General features: G+C 52.1%; 1 protein-coding gene across 1 annotated transcript in view; it reads left to right on the forward strand.

The window, feature by feature from the left end:
- The first annotated feature begins 2,390 nt into the window (after nucleotides 1-2,390).
- Nucleotides 2,391-12,500, forward strand: part of LOC142903689 (zinc finger SWIM domain-containing protein 6) — a 24,200-nt gene continuing 14,090 nt past the window's right edge. Inside the window, exons 1-10 of the mRNA XM_076049464.1 lie at nucleotides 2,391-2,400; nucleotides 2,611-3,033; nucleotides 3,667-3,815; nucleotides 4,978-5,128; nucleotides 7,275-7,454; nucleotides 8,437-8,607; nucleotides 8,698-8,844; nucleotides 8,967-9,113; nucleotides 9,849-10,109; nucleotides 12,125-12,260. Of these exons, the coding sequence (XP_075905579.1) occupies nucleotides 2,391-2,400; nucleotides 2,611-3,033; nucleotides 3,667-3,815; nucleotides 4,978-5,128; nucleotides 7,275-7,454; nucleotides 8,437-8,607; nucleotides 8,698-8,844; nucleotides 8,967-9,113; nucleotides 9,849-10,109; nucleotides 12,125-12,260 (1,775 nt within the window). The remainder of the gene's footprint in view (nucleotides 2,401-2,610; nucleotides 3,034-3,666; nucleotides 3,816-4,977; nucleotides 5,129-7,274; nucleotides 7,455-8,436; nucleotides 8,608-8,697; nucleotides 8,845-8,966; nucleotides 9,114-9,848; nucleotides 10,110-12,124; nucleotides 12,261-12,500) is intronic.

A 12,500-nucleotide genomic window follows, 5' to 3' on the forward strand; every position in this document is an offset into this window, starting at 1 on the left:
TGTGTACCCATCGCTTGTGTGTGTGTGTGTGTGTGTGTGTGTGTGTGTGTGTGTGTGTGTGTGTGTGTGTGTGTGTGTGTGTGTGTGTGCTGTCACCCAGCTAGCCAGCTGGGCCGTGTCAAGCTTTTTGTCTGCTTTTAAGAGTGTTTCTGTCTCACAGCTGGATGTGTGTGTATATATATATATATATATATATATATGTATGTATATATACATATATGTATATATATATATATATATATATATATATATATGTAAGTATATATACAGGCTGCCGTGACCATATAGGATCCTCGCAGTTCATCTGGTTGAGCCGGGTAATGCATACTGTTGAGATGATAAAAGCAAAACTACTTGAACCTCCTCTGTCTCTAATTACTGTATCTTTGAAACATTTAGAAAACAACCTTTATTATAACCTTTACTCCCCACATGAAAAAGATTTTCTTTTTTTTTTTTGGGGGGGGGATTAAAGGGGGCCCGGATTTTCAAGGACCTTTTCAAAGATTTATAAGGCCCGATGCTGATGATTCAGACTGCACAGTGAGTTAATGGGATGCAGCTAGCATTGATGAATGTCTGTGAGTAACAAACTGCAGGAGTCCCAGACAAGTTCTCTCAAGTCGCACCGTTCACATCTTTATTCACCGTCTCCCTCATCGACGCGTGACATTGAGACCACGCTCAGGCTGTTGGCTGTTGGCTGATGATGATGATGATGATGATGATGATGATGGTGATGATGGTGACGATGGTGATGATGATGATGATGATGATGATGATGATGATGATGATGATGATGATGATGATGGTGACGATGGTGATGATGATGATGATGATGATGGTGATGATGGTGACGATGGTCCAAGAACAGTTGATCGCACCTGCGTTGTCTGACCCTGATGTTCCACTTTGGATGGAAAGATTCTTGTGGCGCCCCCTGCTGGCGGGAGGAGTTCAGCCCTGCCCCCACCCCCACCCCCGGCCTTCCTCCGTCTCCTCTGCTTCTCCGGCCGGCCGTGCCCCCTGCTGTGCGGCGTCTCCTCGCCCTGCGTGGAGGAAGTGCGGCTCCTCTGTCTGACCTGCGTTGAGCTCCTGGCGCTCCTCCTCTCTGGCCCATGAAATATTCAGGCGCCGCCTCCCCCCCTCCCTTCCTACCTTCCGCCCCCCGCCCCTCTCCCCTACCTAATGTGGGGGCCCCGGGAACCTCTTTGATATCTGCATTAATTCACGCTCGGTATCACAGCCGCGGCGCCAGCGAGCGAGCGGCCCCCTTTGATAAACATATTTAAGAAATGTATGCGCGCCTCTCGCAGAGCTCTCCTGAGCGCATAAATGCATTCATAAGCCACTCTCCGCCCCCGCCACCCCCCCTCCAGCCCCTCCCACTATTAATAAATGCATGATCTCACGCTGCGTCCCGCCTTGTGCGTACGCGTGTGATGCTTTTTTATGCGTTCATCTGTGTGTGTGTGTGTGTGTGTGTGTGTGTTTTAGGCTGCTAGCGGGTGCCGGTGGGTGGGTGGGTGGGTTGGTTGGAGGGGGGGGAGGTGCCCGCCCGCCCCACTTATTCATATTCATCCCAGTATAATGACTTCCCCGCACCCTGGGATAGCGCGCAGTCACGGTGAGATCAAACATTCTGCTTAAATAAGGGGCATTTTTAATACACGCGAGCAGCGCCGGGGATTTGTGGCGGCCCGCTTCAGCCCGCAGTGAAACTGCAGGTCATGATTGCGCTCGCGTAACGTCAGGCTTCAGCAGGAAGCGGCGGCGGTGGCGATTTAGTTTCACGCAGGGGGTTGGGGGGGGGGTTTAATTCCGCCGCGAGCGCCTCGTCTCGACGGAGAGGTTCGATGTCCGTCACCTTGCTCCGCCTCCCGCTCGGCTGTGACGAGCTTCACTCGCAGGCTTGGCGGTGAGTGTTGCCCGATGGTGAGGGTGTGTGTGTGAGTGATGCAAGGTGAGCAAACAGAGCCAAGAGCGTCGGGATCGTGTTCTTGACAAATGTCTTATTTTCTCCAAATGGTTGAGATCTCAGACGTCCACAGGCGTCAAGTGTTTTTTTTTTTTTAATCATCTGCTGTGGCTGAGCTCTGGTCAAACTTGTTTTGGATTTTTTTGTTTTGTTTTGTTTTTTTTACTGTCAGCAGCCAGTTATTTAAAGGGCCTCATATGATGAGAAAAATCACCTGATCAACAATAATCACAGCCTGCCAGTCGACGTCCATCCTTGCCTCTCGTTTGGCTCCAGTGTTTTGTTTTTCACAGACGTGTCCTCAAACCAAGGTCAAATTGGAAATCAGCCCTTTGTGACATCACAAAAGGCTGGGATACCTCCCCGGCAGAGTGCAAGCACACCCGGGTGTTTTTCCAGCTCCCCACCAAACATGGGGGAAGGTCCGACAAAGCATTATGTTTAGCAGGGAGCTGAAACCTACCGTGTCTGCTGAACGCTGTAAACACAGGGCTAAATAATAACATTGTTTAGACCTCCGTGGGGCTTTTGCTTCCTTCTGGGCAGTTTAAGATGTGCGGCAACTCTCAGAGGATTCAGGATGAAAAACGAGGACTCAGCAGAAATATGTGACCTAATAAAACGGAAATAAGGAACGAGAAAGACGGCCTTTCCTAATCCTCTTCCTCCTCCTCTTCCTCCTCCTCCTCTTCCTCCAGGCTTCCACCTCAGCGGCACGGTGACGGACCCGGCCACGCCCTCGTCCCCCGAGCTGGTGTGCAGCGTCAGCGTCAGCTTCGACCGCTGCAAGATCACGGCGGTGACGTGCACCTGCGGCAACAAGGACATCTTCTACTGCGCCCACGTGGTGGCGCTGTCGCTGTACAGGGTGCGCAAGCCCGAGCAGGTCAAGCTGCACCTCCCCATCTCGGAGACCCTGTTCCAGATGAGCAGGGACCAGCTGCAGAAGTTCGTCCAGTACCTGATTTCGGTCCACCACACTGAAGTGCTACCTACTGCGCAGAAGCTGGCCGATGAGATTCTGTCGCAGAACTCGGAGATCAACCAGGTCCACGGTGAGGGAGGGGGCGGTGGAGGAGGGGGGGGGCAGCGTGTCGTGTTTATGACCTTTCAGGTGTGTGTGTGTGTGTGTCAGCTGGCTGCGTGTATTGACTGTTTGATGAAGGTAAAGTGCGCTGGGATCGATGCTGCTCATTAGTGAGATTCAAACAGTAGAGGAGAGGCAGCGTGTCTGTAATCAACGCTACACAGGCCGTTATTTACCTCTGACAGGGAGGAGTGGGGATGATACACAGACTGAGAGGTGAGCCAGCAGTTGAAGGAGGAGCTGTGATTGTCTTTTGTTAACACCAACACCGAACAAACGGCCTATTAGGGCCGCGTCACCGTTTTTTCACCCCTGGTGGGAGCAAGCTCGGTGCTTTCCAAGCTGCTTCCAGAGGTGGAAAAAAGAGAAAAGTCGTCGGGAAAGGGAATACTCACGTAAAGTACAGATACCTGAAAAATCTACTTCAGTGTAGTAACAAAGAATTTGCACTTTGTTTCTTCTGACCTCTGCTCCCTTCCTTGTCGGAGTAAAATTTTAACTGTGGTTACTAATCTCAGGTTAAACTGAGATGCGGCATGTGCAAAAAAAAAAATATAAGCAGGATGTAACAAATGTGCGTGTATTGCTTGTTGTGTTTCAGGGGCCCCGGACCCCACTGCAGGGGCCAGCGTTGACGACGAGAACTGCTGGCACCTGGACGAGGAGCAGGTCCAGGAGCAGGTGAAGCTCTTCCTGTCCCAGGGAGGATACCACGGCTCGGGCAAGCAGCTCAACCTGCTCTTCAGCAAGGTGGGGACCCGGCTTTCCAACGCAGTTGTCGTGAATGGGCAGCGCACTGGTACTGCCTGCCGCTAGCTACGTAGATTACGGGGTTTTTTGTAAACGCAAACTGTATGGAAACGAACTTTTCCCGCGTCGGGACGGCTAGCAAAAAGCCACCGAAAGCTTGCGGGTGGGTGGTGTTGGAAGAGCCGGTGTTAGGCAGCGTACCTCTGCACTGGGAGACGATCAGATGACGGAGTTAGCAGCCCGGCGCTAAATAGCGTCTCTAAATAGCGCTAAACACCGCAGGCCAAGGCCAATAGCGTCCATCCTGTCCGGTTCTCACAGCACCCCTCCCAATCCAACCACACACCAACCACACACACACACACACACACACACACACACACTGAGCTGCCCTTGGATGTAGATGCTCGTGGACAGAGTGTTCCCATGCCGCTAACTTTTTTTTTTTTTTTTTTTTTTATGTCTTTGTGCTTCTGAAGAAAAACATCCCCCCTCGTTTGCTGACACCAAAACCACTCTCACACAATCTGCTCGCGTGTGAACTCTCATTTCAAGATTCTTGCAGAGCGAGCGCGGGCTTCGGTCCACAGTTTAAATGGGCCCGCCGATTCGTGAAATTAGCATGTAGCTTTCATGTTCAGCAGTGGTTCGCTGCGTCGGCAACATGTAGCGGTGGTGGCGGAGGGGGGGGGGGGGGGGTGCTCTTCAGGGGCACTGAGATCAAGTGGAAACAGTATTTGCATGATGAAAGATGAAAACTGCAAAATGGTTCCATGGCAAGTTATGTCTCTGCAGTTTTAGTTTTAACAAAATATGATTTGGGCAGGATTTAAATCGGAGCCTTTTGTTTTTCCCTCGCTGTTGAGTGTCGTCGAATCTTTTTGTGCTGCAGCCACACTGCCAGCAGAGTCAAATGAAAGGCTTGGAGGCAACACAAAACCCCTTTGGGAGACGTCACTTAAATCACCGGTGGAACAGGACGCAAATATTCCAACAGCGAGTTTTAATCTGGAGTCCACCGTCGATTCTGCGTTGTTTTTCCTTTACACTCTTGTGTCGCCGCACTAACAGTGGCATGTGGGTGTGTTGCTTAACCCCCCCCCTCCTCTCTCTCTCTCTCTCCTCCTCCTCCTGTCCCTCCACCCACCCCCACCCGCTGCAGGTGAGGGAGATGCTGAAGATGCGTGACTCCAACGGAGCGAGAATGTTAACACTGATCACGGAACAGTTCATGGCCGACCCTCGGCTGGCGCTGTGGAGACAGCAGGGCACCACCATGACCGACAAGTACAGACAGCTCTGGGATGAGCTGGGTGAGTGCTGAGAGCCGGACCACACACACACACACGCACGCACACACACACACACACACACACACACACACACACACACACACGGGCTCACACACACACCCACAGAGCACGTAAACACAATACATGGTGGTGGAGTGCGTGCGCAAAGGATTGTATTTTTAATTTCTTCTGTGTGTTTTTTTTCTGTTTTTCAAGTCTGCACACACACACACACACACACACACACACACACACACACACACACACACACACAATCTGTCTGTCTGTCCGTGCGTGCGTGCATGCGTGAGAACTTAAGTCCAGTGATAGAGAACCTTTGTGGATTAGACGTAAGGATGTATTATCAGAACTGGATTCCAGGTCGGAAATATGGTGGCACGGCCATTTTTTCCCCCAGTGGCCACTCGAGGAACTGCAGTCATAAAAACAGCATGTGGCCCAAAAAGCGTTTTTTTTTCCCCATAGACTGCAAATCCCCAAAATAAACGCCTGTGACAACGGCTGACGGGACCACTGCGACTTAAAACACGATTCATAATAAATCTTTCGTCTATCGTTGAAGACAACTTTTAATCTTTCAAAGGGAATTTTACAGACCGGAAAATCACCAGAAAATTCCCAGCGCGCCGCCACCGCACCGTACGCGCTGCTGCGCCTGGGCTCTTTCCGATTGGCCCATACATCCACCCTGAAGTATGCTGCTGTGTTACAGAGGCATGATGGGAAATGTGCGGCACGCGGTCCACGCCACGCACGGCGCCGCCCCCGTTCCCCTCATCGCGCCTGCGAAACACCCTGACCTCCGTAACGTCCTGAAACGCCTGGCATTATATATTTAGTGACAGCGGCGCCGCTCGCCCCGCAGTCTCCGGGTTTGATGCGGTGTGTAGTTCCTTTGTCAGAGGCGCCTGCGCCGACAGCCCGACTCGCTTCCTCGCGGACCAAGGGAAGGAAAAAAAAAGGAAAGAGGGAAAAACAAAAGGAGAGAAGCGGCGGGCCCGTCAGCAGGACGGCGGTCGTGTTGTCTCCGCTCTTTGTTGTTTCCCTCTCATGTCTCCGCCGCTGCTCCTTCCTTCCCTTTGGTCTTGTTCTGCACTTTGTTAGGACAGCGCGGTGATCTCATCTGTTTCAATCCCACGTATTTTTGGAGGAGTGCGTACAGTCTCTTTGAAGTCCACATTTCAACCCCCCACCAGCTCTGTTCCCCCCCCCTCCTCCCCTCCTCCCCTCCCCCCCTCCTCCCCTCCTCCTTATCGCTGCCGCCGATGTGGTGCTGGTGAAGGCTGCCTCTCGGCACCGTGCGCTCGCCCCTCTCCTCCTCCTCCTCCTCCTCGTCCTCCTCCCCCACTCCCTCTCTCTCTCTCTCTCCCCCTTTTGTCTTTCTCCTCTTTGAGCCGCGGCTACTTGTCTCCTGCAGACACAAAAGCCGCGCCTCGCTCACCCGCTCGCTCACCCGCCCGCCCGCTCGTCCTCGGCCTCGTCCAGAATCATCGCGCCCTCGTCCTCCTCCTCCTCCTCCCTTTTTTCTGCCTCTTCCACCTTTTGTAGTCGTCTCCGGCTTCGTGTTCTGCCTCTCTCGTCCTTGTCTACGACTTTGCCCACTTCATACACATGTACTATAATGCGCGCGCGCACACAGACACACACACACACTCGCATTCAGACATTTCTCTGGCAGTCTTGAGAGCAAAAAAAAAAAAATCCCCGAATGTGCCGGCGTCCCTGGAGACGTAGCCACTTTTCATATTCTGTTTGTTCCAATTTACTCCAAAATGATGTGTGCGCGGAGCCCGGCGATGCCTCGGGACTAGTTAACTTCTCTGTTTTCACAGACTTTAGTATTCCGGTGCAAAATGGTGGCGGAATACAGAATAGGCGGCAGCAGAAGGAATATATAGAATTTGATTAAAAAAGCGCCCGGAGCTTCTAATCTAGCGTGAGGATTGTGTTCGGGATCTTATTACTTATTGCTTACATCATGGTCACACGAGGGGAAGTGGGGCAGAGGGTGTGTGTGTGTGTGTGTGTGTGTGTGTGTGTGTGTGTGTGTGTTAATATTCTGTGTGTGTGTGTGTGTGTGTGTGTGTGTGTGTGTGTGTGTGTGTGTGTGTGTGTTAATATTCTGTGTGTGTGTGTGTGTCTCCAGGTGCCCTGTGGATGTGCATCGTACTGAACCCCCACTGCAAACCTGAGCAGAAGTCGTCCTGGCTGCGGCAGCTGCGCAGATGGAACAGCGTGGACGTCTGCCCCTGGGAGGACGGTAACCACGGCAACGAGCTGCCTAACCTCACCCACTCACTGCCTCAGGGTGCCCATGGTAACCAAGGTCAGAGATTGATAAGTTTTTTTGCGTGCGTGCGTGCATGCGTGTGTGTGTGTGTGTGTGTGTGTGTGTGTGTGTGTGTGTGTGTGTGTGTGTGCGTGTGTGCGTGTGTGCGTGTGTGCGTGTGTGCGTGCGTGCGTGTGTGTGTGTGTGTGTGTGTGTGTGTGTGTGTGTGTGTGTGTGAGCGTTACATGTCAGCCCATGACATGTTTGCTTTGCATTAATGCTCGTCAACGGCTGTAAACACCCAGGACCCGTGTGAAGCAGGAGGCCGCGTCTCCGTCTCAGGCGCCCGGAACCGTTAGCCACTCACTCGGGCGCCTTATGCAAAAAAAAAAGTGATTTTTCGTGATTGTTTTTTGCGTTTCCCTCCGCAAAGCTGCAAACTGCAGCTCTTTCCCTCAGAAACGCCCCCAGCAGCTCTCAGCAGGACAAGAGCACGCGGTGACGGACAGTAACTATCGCCAGCGTTGCAGGAAGACGAAGGCGCTGAAATGCCCAAGTTTCTCCGACTGATTTGCATTCGGAATGTCATGTTGGAAAAGGAAAGAAAGGTTTTAAAGACAGGCAAACAGTATTCACTTTGTGTGCTGAAATAAAAGCATAGATATTTGTGTAAAAGATAGAAGAGAATACGCTGGTAAAAGTGCTGATTCAGTTCCTTTTGTCAAATAAAATAAGAAAGTACAGATTCTGAAATGTACTTGAGTAAAAAGTAAACTTTTTTTTCAAATATTTTTTTGGCCGTTAATGAAACAATACATACGTTGAGACAGAATATTCTGGACTGAACTGACCACAGGTCTGGATGAGCATCTGGGCCATTTTTAGGAGCTTTGCTACTCTCAGTACCATAGTTTCTTGGTAGTAGCAGCTCAACCAAGTTATACTCAGTAATAACTTATGACCACTCAGTATTTTTGCTTGCTTGCTTCCCACCTCTGGGTCTCACCACCAGTCCTTTTCTCCCTCCTCGTCCCCGCAGAGCTGCGCCCGCACCGGACCGTGTTCACGCGGGCCATCGAGGCCTGTGACCTGCACTGGCAGGACCGACACCTCCAGCACATCATCGCCAGTGACCTCTACGCCAACTACTGTTACAACGACAACCAGGAGGGCTCGCTCTTCGACTCGCACGGCTGGCCCCTGTGGCACGGTACCTTGTTTCCCCTTCCGCATGCCCGACACGCCGGAACCGCTGAGAGAATTCCAGCAGTTAAACAGATTTTTTTTTAATTTCCCACAGAACACGTCCCAACGGCCTGCGCCAGGGTGGACGCCCTGCGATCGCACGGCTACCCCAGAGAAGCCCTCCGATTGGCCATCGCCGTCGTCAACACGTTGAGGCGGCAGCAGCAACGGCAGCTCGAGCACTTCCGCAGGCACAAGAAAGGTGAGCGAGGGGGCGACACCGAGGTCAATAAATGGCCAAGTGTGGAAATCAGACAGAACTCCAGGTCCATGGTTCTAACAGTGTTCTCCTCGCTGCCTGTGTTCTGCTCTGTCCCGGCCCAGAGTTGCTCCACAAAGGCCACACCTCCATCACCAACCTGGAGGGCTGGGTGGGGCACCCGCTGGATCCCATCGGCACCCTGTTCAGCACCCTGACAGAGTCGGGCCGGGCGGGAGACGAGGGATCCAACATCTGCCTCGACCTCTCAGGTGCCGCTGACGCTCGGACGCATTTCAGTCACATCTGCAGCTGCGTTTCCATTACGCCTAGAATTGCGCGAAACCTAAATATCGCAATAGAAAACCTCTCAAATATCGCTAAAAGGTTTTGATGCTCCCGGGAGGTGGTTTTTATCGTATCGATATAGAGGTGCATCGCAAAAGTGTCATGGAAACACGTTTTTTCGCACTTACACGTCACCTGACGTGACGTACGTGGTCACTTGACCAGTTCACTTGGCACCAACTTTTCACTAATTCACCTACACATTTGTTGTTTGACTGTAATTGCAAGTGGTTCCTCAGGAAGTTGTGAACGCACGGTTTTGTTGACAGCAGCAACTTCAGCCGCATCGTTTTTTTTTAAACATTCTTACGGCATCAATTACTTTAATTTAGTGTTTTTTTGAAACAGTGCAGATTAAGCTTTGCAATTTCTCCTGGTTGAGTCTCCTCTCTGATGTTTAAAGGGATAATAATTTGCTCACCGTTGAAATTCCACCCATTCCTACCGCGTTGTCAACGGTGCTCGTAGTTATTGTTGCGTTGCAAACTCGAGAGGAATCTCACTCAGTGGAAGCCAGTTGTGACCTGCGACTCCAGTGGAAAAATTCATTGTGTGTTTTACAGTTTTAAAAAAAATGGCTGCCTGAACCAGGAAGTAAAAACCAGGAAATGTAGCATTTGAGTGAACTATCCCTTTACTACTGCCCCCCCCCCCCCCAGACTGCTCCAGCGTGGTGAGCAGGGCGGAGCTCCAGCGGATGCCCGTGCAGCGGCTGCTGGGCGACGGCGAGTCGTACGTGGCGCTGGCGGTGGAGACGGCGCTCATCGGCCTGGGCCAGCAGCGGGTGATGCCCGACGGGCTGTACGCGCAGGAGAAGGTGTGTCGCAACGAGGAGCAGCTGCTGGCCAAGCTGCAGGAAGTGGACCTGGACGACTCGCTGGTCAAGATATTCCGCAAGCAGGCCGTCTTTCTGCTGGAGGGTGAGCTGGGAGGAGACGACGCACACACACACACACACACACACACACACACACACACACACACACACACACACACACACACACACACTGATACTGTCTTATGTCCATTTTGAGGACACACTCCTTAATACCACACTTTTGGGTACAGGGCTTCCTGAATGGTTTAGAGTAATGAAAGAAAGTGGAATAGATCGCAACAAAATGAAAGATTGTGAAAATCACACACACACACACACACACGCACACACACACACTTGTGCAGACGCACGCACACACACACACTCATGCACCCCATCACACATGCATGCGCGTGCACAGACACACACACACACACACACACACACACACACACACACACACACACTCAGACACACACATTCAGATGCACACGCACGCACAGACACACACCGATACTGTCTTATGTCCACTTTGAGGACGCACTCCTTAATACCACACTTTTGGGTACAGGACTTCCTGAATGGTTTAGAGTAATGAAAGAAAGTGGAATAGATCACAACAAAATGAAAGATTATGAAAATCACACACACACACACACACACTCATGCAGATGCACACGCACGCACAGACACACATACACAGTCACACACCCTCGCTCACAGTCACACACTCACAGTCACACACACAAACACACACACACACACACACACACACACACACACACACACACACACACACACCCACACACCCACACACCTCCTCTCTGCTCCTGAAGCTGCAGATTGCTGCTATAATAGGCAGAACAGGCCCCTGCGTTGGGCTCCTCCTCACTATTTATTATCCTTTCATTTTGCGGTGCAAATAGAGGCTGAGCTGCTCTGGGCTCCACCAAAATGAGCTCTTTACACAGCGACACCAGGGGCATTGTGACGCGGCGCCGCAGCCGTGCTGTTCCGCTTGTGAGGTTTCGCTGATGGGGGAGTCAGACATGCTAAAAGTGGGGATGGTGTGGGGGAGAGCCCCCACCCAGAAACCCCTCACATCCCGCCCGGGTCCCGCCACGGCGCGACCACCCACCTCTGGCTCCGCCGTTAATAGAGCGCCGGGGCTCACGAAGGGCCTCGACGGCGCCCCCTGGGAGGCTGCAGCCGCGCCGCCCTGTGATGTGGTCTGTGGTTTAAGAAGCCTGTCGGGGTTTAAAATAACCCACCAGGGACGAGGGGAAGTGCAGGAAGAGGAGGGAGGGGGGGAGCGGGGGGACGGGATGGGAGAGAGCGCCGGGGCCAAGTCTGCACACACACACGCACGCACGCACGCACACGCGTGACCGCGACCATATGGCCCCGCCGACGTCACAAGTTGTTTTAGTGCCACGTGGCTCCGGCTGCTCCCTCACTGGGTGAGGAGCCAGCGAGGGAGCAGATCCACTGGAGGGGCGTCGCACAGCCAAGCACAGAGAACACATGGAAGAGATCACTCGTTGGTTTATTAACCTTTAGTTGCTCTGTGTATTTATCAAGCTGACCAGACTCGGTGTCGTAGTACTCCAGATTGGTCTCAGTCTTTCTAAGGGTCTCGGTCTCGTCTCGGACTTGGAGGCATTTTCACTCGGTCTCGGACTGGGCGGACTCATTGCGCCGACACTGCAATGACACGATAGTAACAGAAAAAGAATCCAGCTGCTGCCGTGTTGCGCTCTGTTTGTGACACGCCCCTGTATTCTGAGTTCACTTGTCTTTTAATTTACGACGTAGCGACTGTAGCTCACGAGGTACAGTGGCTCGTCCAATGACCGAAATGCTCCATACAAGTCTGTCGTTGTGTCCTTGAGCAAGACACTTAACCCACAGTGCCTCGTACGAATGTGAGTGAAAGTGGGGTCGTGGTCGGAGGCGGCGACCAAGACAGTCTTGGTCTTTTCTTGAGCCCAATACTCCACTGTGCTTGTATTTATCGAGACTTTTGCCTTGTGAATTCTTTCAAGGCGAGCCCTCTTCTTATGATGATTTCATTAATTTTTTTTCCCCTGTGTGTGTGTGTGTGTGTGTTATTTGCAGCGGGTCCCTACTCGGGCCTGGGAGAGATCGTCCACAGAGAGAGCGTCCCCATGCACACCTTCGCCCGCTATCTCTTCACCTCTCTCCTACCTCACGACGCTGAACTGGCGTACAAAATTGCACTGAGAGCCATGCGGTAGGTTCCTCTCCCAGCGCGTGTGTGCGTGTGTGCGTGTGTGCGTGTGTGTGTGTGTGTGTGTGTGTTGCCGCAATCATGTCAGAACCTTGCAAATCAAACTTTATTGATTTTCATTTGCAGAATTAAAAGCTGATCCCGCCGCATTAAGAGAAATCCCTCCAACTTCGGCCTAATGGAGCTTTTTAAAAACACCGCAGTGGAAAACTCTCCGGGCTGCTTACACAAGACGTCTGTTTT

This window comes from Nelusetta ayraudi, unplaced genomic scaffold (assembly GCF_046127955.1).
Source record: "Nelusetta ayraudi isolate G7.1 ecotype Tasmania unplaced genomic scaffold, CSIRO-AGI_Nayr_v1 ptg000116l, whole genome shotgun sequence".
NCBI lineage: Eukaryota > Metazoa > Chordata > Actinopteri > Tetraodontiformes > Monacanthidae > Nelusetta > Nelusetta ayraudi.